Genomic DNA, 21,481 nt, shown 5'->3' with positions numbered 1-21,481 from the left:
GGTTTCTTTGATGGACCTGATGAGTCCATGAAAGAGGAGCATGGTTTTTTCATAACTGTTTCATCTGTAAGATGTTCTTGTTTTATAGATAAGACTCTGATCGTTGGTAATTTCTGCTAGTTTGCCAAAGTGGGATTTAAATGTTTCCACTTTGCTTGGCTACTTAGTTATCAGATTAATAACTTTGATTTCCTGATGATCAGGAAAAGAGGATCCCCTGTGGGTATTTCAGTCAACGGACTGAATCCATTTGTTCATCAGCCCTTAAATGTGTGCCTGTGAAGTCTCCCTATCTGCCCTGAAATGGCTTTTCCTTCTATCCCTATTTATTCCTCCACTTCCTTAAGGAGTACTTCCTGCCTACCCCTCAGAGTAGCTGGAGAAAGAATGGTTAGATAAGCATGTCCAGCTCCCTGCCTGGAGCCTTTGGAGACATAGTGCACTGTTTCTTTGCAAGGTTGTGCAGGTTCTAGGCTCTGGATGGGCAGAAATGGAGGGGAAAATAGTGGCATGTAAGAATTTAAGATGACAGAGAGCATAGTCTCATATAATTGGAAGGGATCTTAGTTATAGATCATCTAGTGTAGGGTCCTCCCCAGGGACAGCCAAACTCCTTTGTAGTAATGGAGGGCTCACTGCTTTGTAAGGCGGGCTGTGGACTTTGTCACACAGGTTTGGCTAACGAAAATATCTTCCTTACCTAGAGTTGAATTCTGCCTCTTTATATTTGTCTTAACTCTGTAGTCTGGAACCCTATCAAATTAGTCTACTTTCTCTTCTACAGGACAGTCACTTAATTATTTGACGTCATCCATCATATCTTCCTAGGGCTAAAATTCCCTTTTCTTCAAAAATCTCTCGTCTTTTTTTTTTTTTTTTTTTTTTAATTTTTTTTTTGGGGGGGGGTACACCAGGTTCAATCATCTGTTTTTATACACATATCCCCGTATTCCCTCCCTTCCTTGACTCCCCCCCCTCGCGTCCCCCCCACCCTCCCCGCCCCAGTCCTCCAAGGCATCTTCCATCCTCGAGTTGGACTCCCCCCGCCATACAACTTCCCACTGACTATTTTACAGTTGGTAGTATATATATGTCTGTGCTACTCTCTCGCTTCGTCTCAGTTTCCCCTTCACCCCCTGCCCCCTCCCACACCTCGAGTTCTCCAGTCCATTCTCTGCATCTGCGAATCTCTCGTCTTATACACATTCATTTATTCATTCATCAGGGAAATAATTCCTGAGTACCTATTAGGTGAAAGGTACTGTAGTAGGTACTAGTAGTACATTTGTGAGCCAGACACCATTCCTGTCCTTATCAAGTTTATGGTCTGGTGTAGGCGATAAACAGTAGCTCTACACTATATATGTATACATACAGTTTATATACAAAACATTAAATGCAGTGAAGTGTAGTGAACATTAAGTGAGGAGTACACTTACACGGGTGCTTATGTGTACATAGAACAGGAGGATCAAATCTCATTCTCACATTCCTCACTGTCGTGGTCATATTCTGGAATCACCCCAGTTTGTCAGTATGCTTTATAAAATTACATCCCAAGAAGTAAACAGAATATTTAAAGTTCGCTTCTGGTTATGGTGAAACTATTACCCTTTTAATGTGGGTACTAGACTTCTGTTAATGTAGTACGTGTATTGACTCATATTGGTCTTTTCATCAAGCAAGATATTATACGTTTTTTGTATGTTAACTTCTGTTAGGTCGGACTTTCTCAACCCGGTATTGTTCAACAAGGTTATTTTAAGCTTACATGTAGAAACTTTTCTTTATGATCTGTCCCCTCCCGTAGAACCACCGCCATGCCGTTGGATGCTAATAATAGTAGCTAACTTCCATGAGCACTTACCACGTGTAAGGCATTGTGGTTAGCATATTACACATATGAGATAAGTATTCTTCTTACCCCCATTTTTGTGATGGGGAAATTGAGCCACAGAAAGCTTAAACAACTTGCTTAAACTTACACAGTGAGTAAGTGGCAGAGCTGAGATTTTGAATTCAGGTAGATAGCTAGCTCTAGAGACCCCACTTGTCTTAGCTCAGGCTGCTGCAACAAAACACCAGAGACTGAGTGATTTAAATAACAGACATTTATTTCTCATGGTTCTGGAAGCTGGGAAGTCCATTCAAGGTACCTGGTGAAGGAGGACCTTCTCTCTGTGTCCTCACATGGGAGGGGAGAGTTTAAAAGTGACCTCAAGCAAGCTCTGGTCTTTCTTCCACTTATAAGGACATTAATCCCGTCACTGAGATCCCACCCTCATGTCCTCATCTAAACGTAATTACCTGCCAAAAGCCCCATCTTGGAGGCTGTTTCAACATATGAAATTCGGGGGAACACATTTAGTCCATTTGTCCATTTTTACCCACTATGCTAAGCTATATCTTCATCCTTTTTTTTTTTTTCCAGCTCTTTATTGGAGTATAATTGCTTTACACTGTTGTGCTAGTTTCGGCTGTACAACAAAGTGAATTAGCTATGTTTATACATATATCCCCATATCCCCTCCTCTTGAGCCTCCCTCCCACCCTCCCTATCCCACCCCTCTAGGTCATCACCAGTCATCGAATATCTTCATACTTTGAACATGATTCTTTTTGAGTGCCATTAAACCCATTGCCCTTGTTGGTAACATTTTTTTAAACCCAGCCTCTGACGTCTCTTTAAGGCAGGGATTATGTTATCTTCACCTTGTGTCCCTATAGCCTGACTTAATGCCAGGGACCTATTAGGCAATCACCACATATTTGAATGATTGAATAAATACCATCCCCCAACCTGAGCCTGCTTCTGTGTCTTAATTTAAGAAATTGACAAAAATACTGAATAGGACCAGGACAAAGACTGATCCTGACAACTGAAAATTGAAATATAGTTAATTTACTAGAAGTTAATGTGGGGGAATTCCCTGGCAGTCCACTCGTCAGGCCTCTGAGCTCTCACTGCTGAGAGCCCAGATTGGATCCCTGGTCTGGGAACTAAAATCCCATAAACCTCAAGGCATGGCCAAAAAGAAAAAAAAAGTTAACTTCTTGTTTTGCTTAGTTCTGGATCATATTTCCATATCTTTCTATATTCTCTCTTTAGGTGGGTCACTAGTCTCAGATTATGTTTTTGTCTCCTAAACTGTATACTCCAGTCAGTACCTCTTACCTCATCTCTCAGTTTATACATCCAATACCTGCTTGACATGTCTATGTGAGTCTCTCAGAGGCATCTCAAACTAAATAAGCATGCCCCAAACCGAACTCTTGATTTTACCTACCTACCCAGACTTCCTGGTCTCAATAAATGGGAGCACCCATCAACCTCATTTCTCAAGCTAGAAATGTTGGAGTCATCCTTGATATTTTCTTTCCCTGCATCGTCCACATGAACTCCATTTTCTAATCCTGTCAACCCTAGAATATATCTCATGCCAAGCTCTTTTCTTTGTATCCACATGAAGACTCTAATTAGACCAAGCCACCAGCCATTGTTTCTTTTGAGGACTGTTTGTAGCAGTATCTAACAGGTCTCTTCTTTTCCTGCTATGCTTGCCTACAGTTTTTTTTCACAGACACCAGAATGATTTGTAAAACTGAAAACTGGATCAAACCCTTGGCCTGTTAAAAAATTTTTTTTTCGAGTTACCTTTTTTGTGTGTATGTGTAGTGAGAACTTTTAAGATCTACTCTCTTAGCAACTTTTTTTTTTTTTTCTCTTTTAAGTCGCCCTGAGCAGCATGCAAGATCTTAGTTTCCTGACTAGGGATCGAACCCATGCCCCCTGCAATGGAAGTACAGAGTCCTAACCACTGGATCACCAGGGAGTTCCTCTTAGCAACTTTTAAGTGTACAATACAGTGTTAATTGTAGTTGCCATGCTGTATATTAGATCCCTAGAACTTCATCTTATAACTGGAAGTTTGTACCTTTTGACCACTTTCACCTATCTCCATTTCCCCCTCCTCTTTCCCAAACCGGCAATCTACTCTTTGTTTCTATGAGTTTGTTTTTTTTAGATTCCTTATGTGAGATCATACAGTATTTGTCTTTCTCTGACTTATTTCAGTCAGTATAATGCCTTCATAGTTCATCCATGTTGTCACAAATGGCAGGATTTCCTTTTTTTTGACTGAACGATATTCAATTGTATATATATATACACACACCACATTTTCTTTATTCATTCATCCATTGATAGCCACTTACTTGTTTCCATTTCTTTACTATTGTAAATAATGCCTCAGTGAACATGGGAGTGCAGATATCTCTTCAACATAGTAATTTTATTTACTTTGGATATATACCCAGAAGCAGTATTGCTGGGTCATATGGTAGTTCTATTTTTAATTTTTTGAGGAGCCTCCGTATTGTTTTCCATAGTGGCTGTACCAATTTACATTCCCACCAGTAGTGCATCAGAATTACCTTTTCTGCACATTCTCTCCAACACTTACTTCTTGTGTTTTTTTGATATTAGCCACTCTGATAAGTGTGAGGTGATATCTCAGTGTGGTTTTGATTTGCATTTCTCTGATGAATAATGATGTCAAACATCTTTTCATGTGCCTGTTGACCATCTGTATGTGTTCTTTGGAAAAATATCTACTCAGGTCTCCTGCCCATTTTTTAATTGGATTGTTTGTTTTTTCTGGTTGAGTTGTATGAGCTATGTATGTATTTTGGATATTAACGCCTTATTGGTTATATTATTTACAGATATTTTCTCCCATTCAGTAGGTTGCCTTTCCATTTTGTTAATTGTTTCTAAAAAGCTTTGCAGAAGCTTTTTAGTCTGATATAATCCCACTCATTTATTTTTGCTTTTGTTGTTTGTGCTTTGGGTGTCATATCCAAAAAATCATTGCCAAGACCAGTGTCTAAGAGTTTTCCCCTGTTTTCTTTTAGAACTTTCATGGTTTCAGGTCTTACATTTAAGTCATTAATCCATTTTGAGTTAATTTTTGTGAGTGGTGATACATTTTTGTCAGTTTCATTTTCCTGCATGTGTATATCCAGTTTTCCCAACACCGTTTATTAAAAAGACTGCCTTTTCCCCATTGAATATTCTTGGTTCCCTTGTCAAATATTAGTTGACTGCATATGCATGGGGTTATGTCTGATCTCGTGACTCTGTTTCATTCATCTGTGTGTCTGTTTTTATGCCAGTATCATAACTATTTTGATTACTGTAGCTTTGTAGTGTAATTTGAAATCAGGGAGTGTGATGCCTCCAGCTTTGTTCTTCTTTCCCAATAGTGCTTTGGCTATTTGGGGTCTTTTGTGCTTCCATTTGAATTTTAGGATTGTTTGTTCCATTTCTGTGAAAAATGCCATTGGAATTTTGATAGGAATTGTATAGAATCTACAGATGGCTTTGGATAGTATGGATGTTTTAACAATATCAATTCTTCCTGTTCACGAATGTGAAATAGCTTTCCATTTGTTTGTGTCACTTAAATTTCTTTCATCAATGTCTTACCATTTTCAGTATCTTTCATCTCTTGGTTAAATTTATTCCTGTATTTTATTGTTTTTGTCGCTGTTGTGAATGGGATAGTTTTCTTTGTTGCTTTTTAAAATTGTTTATTGTTAGTGTGAAGAAATGCTACTGATTTCTGTATGTTGATTTTGTATCCTACAACTTTACTAAATTAGTTTATTAATTCTTAGAGTCTTTTTGGTGGAGTCTTTTGAGTCTTCTGTATATAAGATCCTGTCATCTGTAAACAGAGACAGTTTTACTTCTTCCTTTCTGTTTCTGATGCCTTTTATTTCTTTTTTGTTGAGCAGAGAGAGTTGTCTTGTTCCTGACCTTAAAGGAAAAGTTTTCAACCTTTCACCACTGAGTATCATGTTAGTTTTGTGCTTGTCATGTATGGTCTTTATTATGTTGATATATATTCCTTCTTTATCTAATTTGTTGACAGTTTTTATCATGAAAGGATGTTGAATTTTGTCACATGCTTTTTCTGGATCTGTTGAGATGATCATATGATTTTAATCTTTTATTCTATTAAGATGTGATGTATGTATTAAATGTGATGTATCACATTTACTGATTTGCGTATGTTGGACCATCCTTGCATCCCAAGGATGAATCCCACTTGATTATGGTATATGACCCTTTTAATGTGCTGTTGAAATCAGTTTGCTAGTATTTTGTTGAGAATTTTGGCCCTTATATTCATTAAGGATACTGACCTATAGTTTTCATTTCTTGTAGTATCCTTATCTGGCTTTGGTATCAGAGTAATGCTGGCCTTGTAAAATGAGTTTGGAAGTGTTCCCTCTTCTTTGTGATGTAAGAGTTTGTGACTGTTCTGGTCCTGGACTTTTCTTTTTGGGAGGTTTTTGATTACTGATTTAATCTTCTTAGTAGTAATTGGTCTCTTCAGATTTTCTGTTTCTTCATGATTCTAGGAACTTCCATTTCTTCTAGGTTCTCTAATTTATTGGTAAATAATTGTTCAGAGTAGTCTCTTATGTTCCTTTATTTCTGTGCTATCTGTTCAGTGTCTCCTCTTTCATTTATAATTTTATTTATTTGAGCCCTTTATCTTTTTTTCTTGGGGTTAGTCTAGCTAAAGTTTTGCCAATTTGGTTTATTTTTTCAAAGAACCAAGTTTTAATTTTGTTAGTCCTTTCTATTGCTCTCCTATACAAGGTACAAGATAAAAAACTATCTTCTGCTAAGGTTGGGCTTAAGTCTTGCTTTTCTAGTTTTTTGAGGTATAATATTAGGGTTTTTTTGTTTTTGGGTTTTTTTTGTTTTGTTTTGAGATCTTCCTTATTCTTGATGTATCCATTTATAGCTATAAAATTCCTCTTGGAACACTTTTGCTGTACCTCATCAGTTTTGGTATATTGTTTTTCCATTTTTGTTTGCCTCAAGATATTTTTCATATAAAAATTTTTAATAGTTTCCATTGCACTAAAATATAAGCCAAACCCTGTGGACCTGTTACATAAGGTTCTGCTTGATCTGGCCCCTACCTTCTTCGGCACCTTCCCCTCGTGCTTTCCCCACTTCTAATGGCAGCCCCTGTTACTTTTCATTAAAAGGCTTGCTTTTTATTGTATGCAGCCACTGTCATTATATAGAGTTTCCCATCCCTTTTTAGATCATTCATTTGAACTCTGGGTATAGGCTCTTACCTCTCTTTACTCAGAAATTTGTGAAATCTTTGGCTGTTTAGAACCCTTCCTTTCCAGTAGGAGCTTTAAGAAAACATTGGTATCTTGGGAGAAAGTGTTTGTTCCTTCCCTGTCACTAACCAATTCTTGTGAAACAGAATTTAATTCTTAGAAGCAATACAGCTTCTTGTTTTCTTCCGAGTTAACCAGTGAAAATGGTAGCAAGGCAAGTTAAAAAACGTGTCCCTTGACAGAAAGTCATTTGTATTGGTGATGTATCTCGTGCCACCTACCCCTACATTAATCTCTTTGACTGCATCTACAAGCCTATTCATTTCTCATGTTTCCTTTTTTAAAGCATAAGGGAGGAAGAGATGAAAATATTTCTAAGCCTATTAATTTTTTTAGATTTTTACTCATTCTTCATCATGTCTAAAGATATATTTTTTTGAGTATCTTATTTTTTCACTTTGTTCCTGAGTGAGTCATCAGAAGTGGGTTGTGGTCACTGGCTTGATTGGTATGGGCCCGTCCTTCATCTCCTTGGGAACATATGTTCCAAGAAGACAGCACATCCACTCATGAGCCCGCGTTAGTATACGACCTCCTGCTTCTCAGAGAGTTGTAAACCACCCTGCTTCCTCCTGGAGCAAAATTCCGTGTACCTTCTTTATTGAGAAACTGAGTGGAGGTTGCTGTTACTGTTTCACAGGGAGGGCGTTCATTCTTTTCTGAGAAAAACAAAAACACCTTATTCCTCTGGTGGAAATCTGGTGGCACATGGAGTTCACTCTTCCTTTCTGTATTTTTCTCTTCTCTTTCTCTTCTCGTCTTCTATTTTTCGAGTCAGTAACTTGTCCTCTTTGTTTGTGTCCCATTCACCGCGTGAAATCCTGTCATCTTCCCTGGGTTTAGTCCTTCCTAGGACCCCTTTGCCTCTGTCATAAGCTGAAGGATGGGCAGCTGCTTCACAGGGCCATCACCTCCTCCTCTGGTAGGAAGCTCTGTTTACAGGTGCTTCAGGCGAGAGGCTGGAGGAGGGTACCACGGACACCCTGGAGCAGTACGTCTCAGACCTTCCACTGGGAAGCACTAGGTTCCCCTCTCCCCCAGTCTGCTGCTGCCCAATACCAGAAAAATAAGACACAGAAGGTTCACTCCCAAATTTCTAGTTTTAGTTTTAACAGACAAAATAAACTACCAAATTGCTACAGAAACTTCTCAAAGCCTACTCGCATGTATAGACAGATCAGTAGCAGTCCATGAGCCAACCAGCTCTTGAGTAGTTCTGGTCCTCGGACCGTACTTTGAGTAGCACTGCCCAGAAGTCACTCGAAGCATTTGTCCTATTTTTGAGCTACTGTGCTTTCTAGATCTGGAGATGCTTCACTTGTCCATTATCACTAAAATCCTGGGGCTGGGCAGTGAAAAAGCTGCTGTTTTTAAATATCCACTCAGCTAGACTCTTTGGTAGCTGCTCAGCACTTTGTTTTCATGTATAGATCCCAACAGCATCTCCTATCTCTCCGTCTACATAGAGACGTTTAGTGTTTTACTTACTTGTTCCCATCCTTTTCTACTCTTCTTTCTTTTTGAAAGCAGTGGTACAGAAATTGTTTCAAATTATATTAAGGGTTTAATTGTCATTATAGTTTTGAGTAAAACATAGACTTTATTTTGTTTAATGTCTCTTTCATGGAGATTACTTACAGGAAAATGAAATGATGGAAAATTATACAGAGATTCCAGTGCAGTGTGTGAGGAATTTCAAGAAAGGGTTTCATCTCAGTTCAGTGCGGAAGAGGAATGCCAGGCCATTTTTGGAATATCACGTTATCTTAGTCACCAACATTTTTTTGAGTACATATAGTTATTAACATTTTTATATTAGTGAATGAATGAAAGAAGAGAACTGACATTTATTGAGGGCCTGGAATGTGCTAGGTACTTACATACAGTATCTCTTTTCAGTGAGAGTTTTTATTTAACAGCACGTAGAGAACCACCATGTAGTATCAGAGGGCTTATTTTATAAGCAGTAATTAAGTTAACGAGGTTGTAAACCCCCCTTGACAGATGATGATGTTATTGGTCTTAAATATTGGAGACACTCTTACACTGTAGGGTTGTATAATGTGGGCACTCAGGGAGAGGCGTGAACTCTTTGAATCCTTTGGGGTCCTATTTAATTCATTACTGCTGTGCTAAATAAAAAATTCATCATACCTCATAAAAGTGCCCAACTATTTCTAGGCAGTGAAATCACAATTCACTATCATGAATACAAATAGTTGTGGAGGACCATTCGAGCACTGACGGGGGCAGGGATGCAGAACATGAGGGAACCATCATAACTGCATTTTTCCAAGGACATCAGAGTAAACTGTGGGCCTGAGAAGATGATCCTGATATAAGAAAGCATTACAAATTATTTGGTTTCTAATTTCACAGTTACATCAGTTTCTAGGAACTCTGCAGCCATCTGCTGAAAGAGTTATGAAGCCTGCCTTGCTCATTAAGACCCTTGGTTCTGAACCCCAAATGACCTTCTACTGCTTTACATCTGTGATAGTTTTCTGACTCAGTCAGCGACAGTGATGTGACTGACTTTAGCCTAAACATCCATGAGCGTTTTACAATACTGAATATCCCCACATGGAAGCAGAATAGCTAAGCAAGCTCAAGGCCAAAATGTCATGAACTTTGTTTTGTTTCTTCCTCACGTGAGAGAGGCCTGTCCTGACTCACATGTTGTATGTGAATTATCAGAGAATTTGTGGCCAACTTTCAGAAGCAAAGTAGCTTACAGTATAGTTGTATTTCAATAAAAACATTTCTAGTCATGATTCCTCTTGGAACAGAGGCTGTGTTTCTCATTGCAAGACCCATGCTTTTGGTACCACGATTGGGGCAGTTCACAGCTGCCTGTCGGGTCTGTTTGGATGTGCTGCAGCTGTAGCTGGGTGATTTTGCAGCACTGCAGACTCAGGACTGCTGAAAACCATGTTCTCTGTTGCAGAGTCCTTGTTTCATTGTATACAAACATGGCTTGCTTGATTTAGGCAGTCATACTCTTTAGGTCACTGGACCACCAGGCCTGTGTAAGCACAGTCCTTAGAAAAACTTGGGTATCTTAACCAAGGAGGTAGAGAGTTATAGAGGTAGATAAATATATCAGTATTTGTGTGTGTATAAATGTATGGCTCTCTCTATGCTATATGACATATATGACATAGTTTATATGATATGTATGTGACATATGATATTACTTGTATCTATGAATGCATGCATAGATACTTGTTAACTCCTGGATAAATGTATTAGCTCTGAAAAAAAAAACTCAGAATAAGCCATGCTTATATTCCTACCTTTTTCTTCTGATACAGTGATTGAATCTAAGTGGCGCCTGCTCAGTTACACGCATAGGTTTTTTTTCTTTTTAATTAATTAATTAATTAATTAATTTTATTGGCTGTGTTCGGTCTTTTTTGCTGTACGCAGGCTTTCTTTTAGTTGTGGTGAGTGGGGGCCCCTCTTTGTTGTGGTGCGCGGGCTCCTCATTGCCATGGCTTCTCTTGCTACAGAGCACGGGCTCTAGGCGTGTGGGCTTCAGTAGTTGCATCACATGGGTTCAGTAGTTGTGGCTCACGGGCTCTAAAGCGCAGGCTTAATAGTTGTGGCGCACCGGCTTAGTTGCTCCGCAGCATGTGGGATCTTCCTGGAGCAGGGATCGAACCCGTGTTCCCTCATTGGCAGGTGGATTCTTAACCACTGTGCCACCTAGGAAGCCCACATGCGTAGGTTTTGATATCTGCCCATGAGATTCCCATTTTTTTGTCCTCATGATTACAAATGTCTTTCATTGTTTTCCCCTTCTCATTCACTGATTGCTGTTTCACAATATTTTCTTACATAAAGAATATTATTGTATATGAATTTATATGATTATATATTACATAATTGTGTAATAACATATAATAGATATTATTCACAACCCAGTGCAAGGTACCAGAGTATGCAGAGTTAAATTAGTTATCATTTTTATGTTAACAGGAATTTAAAATTCCCAGAATCATAAACTGTCATCTATAACCACTTTCCATTCTTTATAGAAATGAATTCTGGTCTAGATATTTTGATCTAGAAATGTTTTGTTATAGGCCATTTGTTTATTACTGCAGGAAATCTGATAACCTTAGATGGTCTACTCTCTTCTGGTGAGAAGATATTTTGACTTCGAAGACTTCATATTTTGTTTGTCCGACTCAATGCATTTTAAAATTTAACATTCAAAGATGTATACGTGCATAAATCTATATATGTAAAGTATCTGTGAGTTAGAGAAAATGATGAATGAGTTCTAAGCCATGCTGTTAGGATGATTTGCCAATTTTAAATGCCAGTGTTCTTATGTCTAGAACAGTGGTGCTTTTCAAAATTTTGAGTACATGTGAAGAATACACCTTTTTGTCCTAAATAGAATCCTTTTATATTTTTACAGCAAACATTGCAAGACATTGTCACTGAGAGTATGATTACGGGATTAATGTATTCAGTCTACTCAAAAGCATTGCCTTGGAAAATGCCTATGATTTTGTGCTGCGCTTGCCAAGGTCATGCTTAGTTGGGCCCTATGAGAGTCAACATGATTCAAAAACTAGGCTTTGCAGTATGGACGGGGATGATAATTCAATTCTTGCTTCTCCTCAGAAATACAATATTCTTCATTCATAGAGATTATTACATAAAGTTTCGATTTGGATAAATATGTAAACATCTCAATAAAGATTCAAATTTACTTGAACTTTAGCACAGAAGAGCCAAAGGAAATGAAGCAGAAAGCCTCATGAGATAACTATTATTTCTTGTGTCCAGCATGGTGAAATATAATGAAAACAGTCCTCTAAACTACATTGGACCTTGCAACTTGTCCTTATGGGTTTACTTATTTTCTCTAAAGTAGTGACTGTCTCATAAACTGCATAAGTTAAAGATCAAGAATTATGTCTGGAAAAAATAATAAGAGTTGTCTCTTTTAGACAATGAGACTTTGGAGAAAATTACCCTTCATCCCAACTTCCAAAAATGAATCATTAAAATGAGCCTGGTAATAGAATTCCTGAAGGTAGCTAAGAATCTGAGCATAAAAACTTTTTAACAACTTGGAAAGAAGGATCTTTGAAGGATATTTAAAAATTATATTTGAATTACTTAAATGTATTTTAAAGTTAATAAAACTGATTCCTAATTTCAATTTAAGTTAACCATCTTTGTATCTCAGTAGATATTATGGGTTTACATACAATTTAATAGCCATATGATGTAAGTCCAACCCAAATTCCAATAGATCTGCTCCTGGCACCATTTTTAAATAGATTTGACCCTAAAAGAACTTGATGCCATTTAGTTCAGGCCATTAAAAGGTCTCTGAGAGGTCAAATCAATTCTAGCAGCCACCAAAAAGTTCTCCTTTTTGGTTGATCACCGCCACCCCCAGCTCCCACACACATACACACAAAGCAGTTTGTCTTTGGTGTCCATCCTGGACCAGACAGGATTGCCAGAGAACTGGATGTAGCCGTGTATCTGAGGCTTGAGGTTTGGCTGCAGTGAGGTTCATAATCACTGGACTAAGCAAAATAGCCTGGCCTGGACTTTTAATATTTCTTGTCAGTTTACCTAAAAGGAAACCTTCCTTTTCATCTGAAATATGTGTGTGTGTGTGTGTGCGCGCGCGTGCGCATGCACGCCACTATCTGCAGCAGTTATTTTGCCTGTAAATGCTTCCACTCTTCTAATAGTGTAATGGGTAGAAAGACTGGAAATGCAAGTCAAGGAAGAAGAATATACATAATACATGTGAGAGTGTAGGTGGGGATGGGGAGCAAGGAATGCTGCTGAGAAAGGATGATGAGAAAGAAAGCCTGGAGGTGGGTTGTTTCAGAGGCCAGACTGTAGGGTTAGAATGTGTGGGCCGTTCAGGAGAGTTGGCCCACAGTTGGAGACCAGATAGCACAAGATGTCAGGAATTTGCTGGGAGGGCAGCTTCACCTGACTTTGAAAGCCAGGGAGCCTAGAAACAAAGCATCCCAAAGTGACAGAAGAAGACTTCCAGTGTGGACTGCTGGGTAGAGGGAAATGTGGCACCAAGAAGTCAAATGAAAGGTAATAGTGTACAAAGTCTTTGTGCATGACTGAGGCCAGGTCAGCCTGACAGAGCAACAGGAGTGTGTCTATGCAGTTCACCAGTGTTTAGATAGTTAAACCCTGAGAACACTGGAAAATGTAGTTCAGGAACTTTACACAATGGAGGATATGTTAAAGGACAGTGCCCTTTGGAGGGGAGGGTATAGCAAGGATGAAAAGACAGATGTTTCTCAGTTACGGTCTTTAAAAGGAGACAGCAGAAATCAGCCATCACAGACCACCAGAGAATCTATTTGGATGCATTCTCGTTACCCAGAAAGCAAACTGGAGGCAGATTTAACTCCAGCCATTGAAGAAGTGCCTAGTATCCCACCACAATCCATGAGACACCCATAGGCAGGGGTACTGCCACTCCCACGTGGGCAAGGCTTTCCTGCCCTCGGACAGTGGCACCAGAGCAAAGAACTTGCAAGAAAGCAAGATTTGGGGAGATTGGTTTTTCTTGCCTTGACCGCCCAGACGTGGGCCCAGGTTTTATTCTGCTGACATTTAATAGTAGAGTATTTCCCAGATCCTGATTATGGAGCATTAGAACTCGGATAGTTGAATGAGAAGCAGATTCTGTGGCAGATAAGTTTGGAAAATGGTGCATTCTCAGTCTTCTTCTAGGGTTCCACAATGCACATGCTTCTCTAAGAAGCCATTGAAAAAGGATACCTATGTTACTTCATCTAACTCGCTGTGGCCCCAGATTCATTTGACTTTGGACTTCATTTCCCCTGAATATCTATTATCATTCTTTGGAACTCAGTATTAAAAGGATCAGGTTCTTAGAAGCAGATGCTGAGAGGAGACATGTACTAAAAGGGGAAGGATAAAACCAAATTTGGCCCATCTTACCAGTTTGAGCTAAGAATTCTTCGTGTGCCTCCAGTGGCCTGCTGCTTTTAGCAGGGAGCTTTCTACAAGTGCAACCTTACAGCTGTAAGGTGTGCTGGGGGGGGGGGGGGGGGGGGGTCTGTATTTCTTGTATTCAAATCCTTAAGATTAGTTGCTTAGGTTTTTAATCAATTTGAAGAGTAATTTAATCTGATTGTAAGCAAACCAATTTGATTTCAGAAATATTTTTTGAGGATGGGCAGTTCTTTTAAATTTTAAAAATACATTTGGTAAAGACACCCAGGTTATCAAGTTAATTTTTGCTTAAATCACCTATGTATAATATAGTAATTATATATAAACAATTGCTTTTTTAAAAAATTTATTTTTTATTAAAGTATAGTTGATTTACAGTGTTTTGTTAATTTTGGATGTACAGCAAAGTGATTCAGTTTATATATATATACACACACACACACACACATACACATACATACATCTCTTCTTTTTCAGATTCTTTTCCCATATAGGTTGTTACAAAATATTGAGTGTAGTTCCCTGTGCTGTACAGTAGGTCTTGTTGTTTATCTATTTTATATAGAGCAGTGTGTATCTGTTGCTCCCAAATTCCTAATTTATCCCTCCCCTCCCTTTCCCTTTTTGGTAACCATAGTTTGTTTTCTGTGTGTGTGAGTCTTTTTCTATTTTGTAAGTTCATTTGTGTTGGTTTTTTTTTTTTTTTGATTCCACATGCAAGTGATATCATATGATATTTGTCTTTGCCTGACTTGTTCAGTATAATAATCTCTAGGTCCATCCATGTTGCTGCAAATGGCATTATTTCATTCTTTTTATGGCTGAGTAGTATTCCATGGTTTGTATATAGCACATCTTCTTTATGAATTCATCTGTCAGTGGACGCTTAGGTTGCTTCCGTGTCTTGGCTGTTGTAAATGGTGCTGCAATGAACATGTATGTTTTCAAATTATGGTTTCTCCGGATATATGCCCAGGAGTGGGATTGCTGGAACATATAGTAGTTCTGTTTTTAGTTTTTTTAAGAAATGATTGCTTTAAGAAGATAGTCCTGAGATTTTGTTGGCTATGTTTACTCAGGCAGTTTTTTAGCAACCCAGTGATAACCTTTATGCACGATTCCTGTCTGAATCATTGACATGTCTGAATAGAAAGCGTGAATATTTTAAAAGGTTTCCAAAACATTATTTGCTCCCAGGAGCGAAGGCATTTGGAAACCCTATTAGTGGATGTTCTCCTCCAAATCTCTCCACCCGAAAATTTAAAAAAAAAAAAAAAATTCTGCTTAATTTATTAATATGGCTTGTTTTCATCCACAGAGGCCAGCAAGCTTGTTATGTCGTATGTAGCAGCTGTTTGTGGAAAAGGAGCAGAAGTTAATCAAGTCAAAGAACAGCTTTTACAGTCCAACCCAGTCCTGGAAGGTAGGATTTTCTGTGTGTATTGGGTCAGTGTGACTCGAACGGTAAATCCAGTTTTCAGGGCACTTCAGGCACCTGGTGTGTTGGGAGATGGGCTGGGAGGGCAGAGGGAGGGGGAGAGTCAGGCCCAGACCTGCTGAGCAAGGTAGCGGCATCCTAGGAGCTCTGGGCTTCACACACTTGAAGGAGGAAACACTTGACTCATGTCACAGGAGCTCTCCCACTGGAAATCACTTTTTTCTCTTTCAATTTTTATTTGAATTACTTAACATTTTGCTCAATAATAATCAGCTGATATTTGCATTTGACTTGACTGCTAGGAGAAACTTGATGGAAAAGAGCAATGGGAAGGCAGTGCTATTTTACCGTTAATTCAGGATAACACCCGTGGCTGGTGATTTCTGTCGTCAGGGAAACCAGGGCTATGCCAGAGAAACATTTAAGGATCAGTTTTTTCAGGGTTACAGAAAGCCTAAACCTGCCTTTTGAGCTCAGATTCTGTGGTTGGCCATCTGTGTTAGTCACCTTGGACGGCCATAACAAAGTACCATAGACTAGGTGGCTTAAACAACAGAAATCTCTTTCCTCACACTTCTGGAGGTTCAGGAGTCTAAGGTCACCTGCTGGCAAGGTAGGTTTTCTTCTGAAGCCCCTTGGCTTGTAGGCGGCTGCCATCTTGCCCTGTGCTCACCTGACCTCGTCTCTGTGTGTGTATGTGGGAGGGGGAGGGGGATGATGGGCTGGTGGGGGCTGGCTCATGACCTCATCTAATTACCTCCCAGAGGCCCCATCTCCAAATACCATTACTTTGGGGGGTTAGAGCTTCAAAATATGAATTGGGGTGGGGGGACGACACAAATATTTAGTTCATAATAACATCAGAAAACAAAGCCAGAGATGAGTCCCCTTCTGCAACGGAGGTGGGCCTAAACCATCCGTATAAACCATCCTTATGTTGGAAACAGTAAATGAAAACCTTTCTCTATTGATGGGAAGCCCTTTGAGTTGCTTTATATCGTAAGCGTGCCTGTGTTGTCATTTAACACAGCCGCTGGGGTAGAGTGGGTTTCTCGACCTGGGTGCTGCTGACGTTTTGGACTGGATAAGTCTTTGCTCTGGAGGGCTCTCCTGTGTGTTGTAGGATGTCTAGCAGCATCTCTGGCCTCTACCTGCTGGGTGCCAGTAGCACCCCTGCCTCCGGTTGTTACCATTGAAGATGTCTCCAGACAATGCCAGATGTCCCCTGTGGGGATCGAAGACTACCCCTGAGCAGAATCCCTGGTCTCAAAGAGTAGTTTGGTTCAACGTCACGGAAGGTCAAGATTTAACGTGGATTAAATCAGAGCTGCTTTGTGGGGGGAGGACCCCCGACCCCCAGTGTGGAGGAACAGAACCCTGCCCATTGTCTTTGTTTCTCAGGCCTAGTCCCTCCTTCTACTTTATTACAAGGACACACCGTGCATCTTTATCCCCCAGATAGTGAAATAAAACTCATGACAATACTTTCTTTGCTTTTGAGAAGCAGAGGCCAAAACACCTATTGTATTGTTACTGATCTGTCTTTGCCTTCAGTACCTTAACAAAGCTATTATAGGAAGTGCTGTATCTTCATCTTATTATTCCAATCTTTGACTTTTTGTTTACGGTCTTTTGCTTTTGAGTTAGGTGCTATCCATGTGTTACATTTCTGTAGATGCTTATTTTAGGAATGCTGTGATCTAAAGGAGAAGCACTGTGGAATGCTATAGCTTGCATCTGTGATTAGAATCTGGCCCTTTATTCAATGGTATTTGAAACCAGGCCGCAGTGCGGGAAATGGAAGAAATGTCTACTGTGGGCATGTATTATCTTTTATGGGAATGCTTTACTTTTTAACTGGAGCTGCTACTGTAAATGAACATTTAGAACAATGAACTTAAAAAAAACAATTGAGGAATGTGTCTCAAGTGTTCTATAATGGAACACTTGTTTTTGATTCTGTGGCTCACAATAAAAGACTTTAGTGTTTAGGGCTGTGTTTAGTAATGTGCAACTCAGATTTGTTTGATGAAAAGATGGTTTATGGCTTGCAAATGGCGCCCTGAAAAAAGTTTTTTTGAAGCAATTCCTTCACTTGCCCTTGACCTTCAAGCCACAATAAACTCTCCTTTATGTGTCAGCATCTTGTGCTGGACTTCGGGGCTGTGCACATTAGTTAATTTGGCATCCCTGCATATTCACACCCACCACAAAGATCTAGCCTATGAAAACACGAAAAATGTCATGGGCTTCATGATGGCTAGGTCAACACTCACCTTTGTCAAGGTTGCATTTATTAAAGCCTTTTAGCTGGTGGTGGATGTGGGATAAGGATGTGAACCTCTTCAGTAAGCATCCTATTTTGTGTTTCCCATGTGTGGGTTTCCTTATTTAATATAACAACTGATTTTCTATTGAGAGCATTTGGTATCAGGGACCTATGAAACCATACCATTCCAAGTGGAATCTCTGAATCAAAGAACTAGCCCTATGTTGACTTTGTAAATTTTGTCTTAAAGCAGGAACCAACTTTTTTTTTTTTACAATCAAAACCGTAAAAATACCAGCTAACATGAAATATAATGCAGCAGGTTTGGCTGCTAAATATCCAGTGAGTGTTCTGTACCTTGATCAGGTGATCACTTTCAAAACTTGGACCAGCTTTTAGCCATCGTTAATCATGTGAGCTCTTGTTACTCTAATCTTCTTCCCTCTGTTTAATTTAATGAAGTTGTGGAGGCCTCCTAATCCAAAGACTCATTTCTGTTCGCAGGCGTCATAGTGCATCACCCTGCAGTCCTTGCTGGCTGCGGTGTGGCCCGTGGAGGCCAGTAACAGCCTCAGGGTGGGGTGGGAGGGTATTGGTAGAAAAGCAGAATTTCATGCCATGCCTAGACTCATTGAACCAAGGTGTGCACTTGAGCAAGATCCTCAGGTGATTGGTTTACACGTTAAAGTTTGAGGTGCGCTGCTAGGCTTCAGAGCATCAAGCAGGCATCCCCTCTGCTTATATGACTTACATTTATTCCACTTAATCCTCTACTACCAAGGCCCAGATTAATTGGCTCCCATCTTGTGCACAAGCTTGATGAAACCGTCATTTTACCTTATGACACTGAGATACCTTTGTCACACCGGAGCATTCTGTGGCTGAGGCAGTGTCATCCATGGTTTCTTATGTGCTCTCGTTTGAAAGGGCCTCCTGTGGGAGATTCTGGTTCCTTGAAGCAGCCAAGATTGGGACACACTTGGATTTTACATTGTGGGCTGATTTTTTTTTTTTTTTATCTGGAAAGGTTCACTTAGGTCCGATGGACATAAACTAATGAAAAAATTCTTAGCTTATTGGAAATGACGTTTCCAAGTCTCTTACTCTTTCTGTATTTCAGAGTTATATATCTAATCATATTTAAATAGCTTTTATTTCGAAGTTAAACAGTTTGAAGTTTCTCTTGCCTTTTTCCACCTGGAAATCTCATCATTGAGTTTCACAAAACCTTTGGTAATGTTGAGTAGTTATCTCTAAAATAACCTTATTCACTGTGAGTCATGGAAGAAGAGCACAGAAGCCCTGCTTGCTAAGCCATTCGGTTGGCTGCTGTCAAAACAGTTAAAAGGTGTTGAATTAGACAAAATTAAGTTTACAGTATTACTTGACGAAAATTCCATGAATCATAGGAATGACTCTTTCTATGAACTTATGAGAAGACATGGAAGCTTTGGGAGCTTATTAAGACTCGTGTTAAGTAGTTTCTATGGAAGTTTTCTGGTAAGAAATGTCGTTGGTACAAGTTGCATTTCTAGGAGTTATAGATGTCAGTTATTACATGTTTTATTTTTGAGCTTGAAATTATTTTTCTGTCACTTGACCACACATCTGTTTCTTTCCTACCAGCTTTTGGAAATGCCAAGACTGTAAGGAATGACAACTCCTCTAGATTTGTAAGTATTTGTATAAGCATATAACTCTAATATTTAGCTTGTGTGTTTAAACAACCAGTAGATGTTTAATATTTCTTAATACACAGATTTAAAAAATAAGAAACACCATATTGAGATATAGGCTAAAAGTTCTATAAGGACTATTTTTCTGCTTTCTGGAATTTTCCTTTTCTTCTTAGAGTGACAAGCAATTTTTTTTTTTTTAATATTTTCTCATGTCATAAAATTCAATGAGCAATAAATGAGGCTGTTTAGAAAAACTCTTTATGAGTGTGAGTTTTGATATTTAGTAATCATAATTAAGACTCAAATTACACAGAAAGAAAGGTAAACTAGGTGTCAAGTTTGTATACAGCTCTTTTCCTTTCTTCAGTGGGGCCAGAAAGGATGGAGGTGTATTCTAAAACTTTATAGAGGTAAAATCAGTAAGTTTGGCAGCCAGTGGGGGTGAAGGGAGGGCTGAATAGTAAAAGCTGAAGCTAATTAATGTATTGAGTCTGGCTGAGTTGGAAAATGATAATTCCCATAATAGAAACCTTTTCCAGCCTCATCTCCCATCTCTCTCCAGTGTTCATTTTGTACATCAGCCCCTGGGATTTCTCCAGCTGTGCTGCCTTCTTTCTTGCCTCTGGTCTTTACAGAGACACAGACTCTGCCTGGTGGCAGCTGGGGGAAAATGTGTTGAGTGTGATGGTGGCATTTTGAAATCGATGGCTTTTTTTCTATAGTTTAACCAGTTTTATAAATTTTATAATAAAGATCATTTACTTTATAAGCTGTCTTCTCATATATATTACTTGGGACCATTACTGATGATCTTCTGTGCCTCCCTGCCAGAGACCCTTCCTGCACCCCCGCACGCCCCTCCCCAGCTTCTTTTAGCCCCCTTTTTGCTTTTTTTCTCATTGGAGTTATCCTGTACTTAAGGCACGAGAATGACCTCAGGTGGAGATAGTTTTGATAGCTTGGAAAGTGGAAGGCTAAGGTTCCTAATTCCAAGGCAGTGAAATTTTTCCATTGGATTAGCCCCTTAAGTTGTTAAAACTGATTTGAGCCATGCCTTTTCCTGTTGTGGTAACAAGGTTAATCTCATTACATAAATAGAATTAGATGCAAAATGTGGGCAGATAGAAGTAATTCCAATAGCTCAAGCTTCTTTATAGGATAGAGATTTTATTTTTGCTATTGGGATATCTCATATACACATACTTTAAAAAAATTTGCAAATATATTTAGTCTGTAGGCTGTAAAAATGCAGAAAATCATATTGCTTAAAGAGTCATTAGTACTTAGAGATATTGGAAAATCTAGCGAAAAGCTTGACAGGTGATTTGGCTTGTTAAGTAACTTCAGAGAAATCCTATCATGACACGGGTATTAGGATATGAGATTAATACTTGATAATAGGCTAAATAACTTCATGCCCAGTTTTTAGTAGTTTCTCTGCTTTGTGGCCTATGACTTTGACCGGTAGTATACTCAAGTCCATGTTATCATATTATAGTAGGACTCTACTGTATTTAAAATTACTGCTGTATCTATAGCAGGGGTTTATGACTCCAGGGAACGTACATTTTCTTCAGCTCTGTGTGATTAACCCAGGATAGATTTCTTGATCTCTTTGCTGAGAAGTCTGGTAGACCCTGCGCCTCACTGTCGCTGACAGTGGGGACCAGTGTTCCCGTGGAGGTGTCTCCCAGGGACCCCCACCAGCACTTTAATTTGACATATTGAGCTTCTGTTAAGGGAGACTCACTGGGGGAATAAAACGTTTTAAGGCTTTGAAAATCACTGTTCTTGACTAAGGAGTTTGCAGGGGGCATTTTGTTGAGCATCTGCGGTGTGCCAGGGGGCCGAGTGAGGCACTGGAGCGTGTGGGAGAGAGCACTCTAGGGT

The 21,481-nt window shown here is 39.3% G+C and overlaps 1 protein-coding gene across 8 annotated transcripts in view; it reads left to right on the top strand.

Moving 5' to 3' along the window:
* Positions 1-21,481, top strand: part of MYO1B (myosin IB) — a 182,898-nt gene that overhangs the window by 91,161 nt on the left and 70,256 nt on the right. For all 8 annotated transcript variants that reach the window (XM_057744587.1, XM_057744589.1, XM_057744586.1 and 5 more), the window contains 2 exons: positions 15,524-15,628; positions 19,539-19,585. In XM_057744587.1, coding sequence (XP_057600570.1) covers positions 15,524-15,628; positions 19,539-19,585 — 152 coding nt within the window. The remainder of the gene's footprint in view (positions 1-15,523; positions 15,629-19,538; positions 19,586-21,481) is intronic.

This window comes from Hippopotamus amphibius, chromosome 8, assembly GCF_030028045.1.
Source record: "Hippopotamus amphibius kiboko isolate mHipAmp2 chromosome 8, mHipAmp2.hap2, whole genome shotgun sequence".
Taxonomy (NCBI): domain Eukaryota; kingdom Metazoa; phylum Chordata; class Mammalia; order Artiodactyla; family Hippopotamidae; genus Hippopotamus; species Hippopotamus amphibius.
Note: the sequence above shows the minus strand (reverse complement) of the source record. Positions and strands in the feature narration are given on the sequence as shown.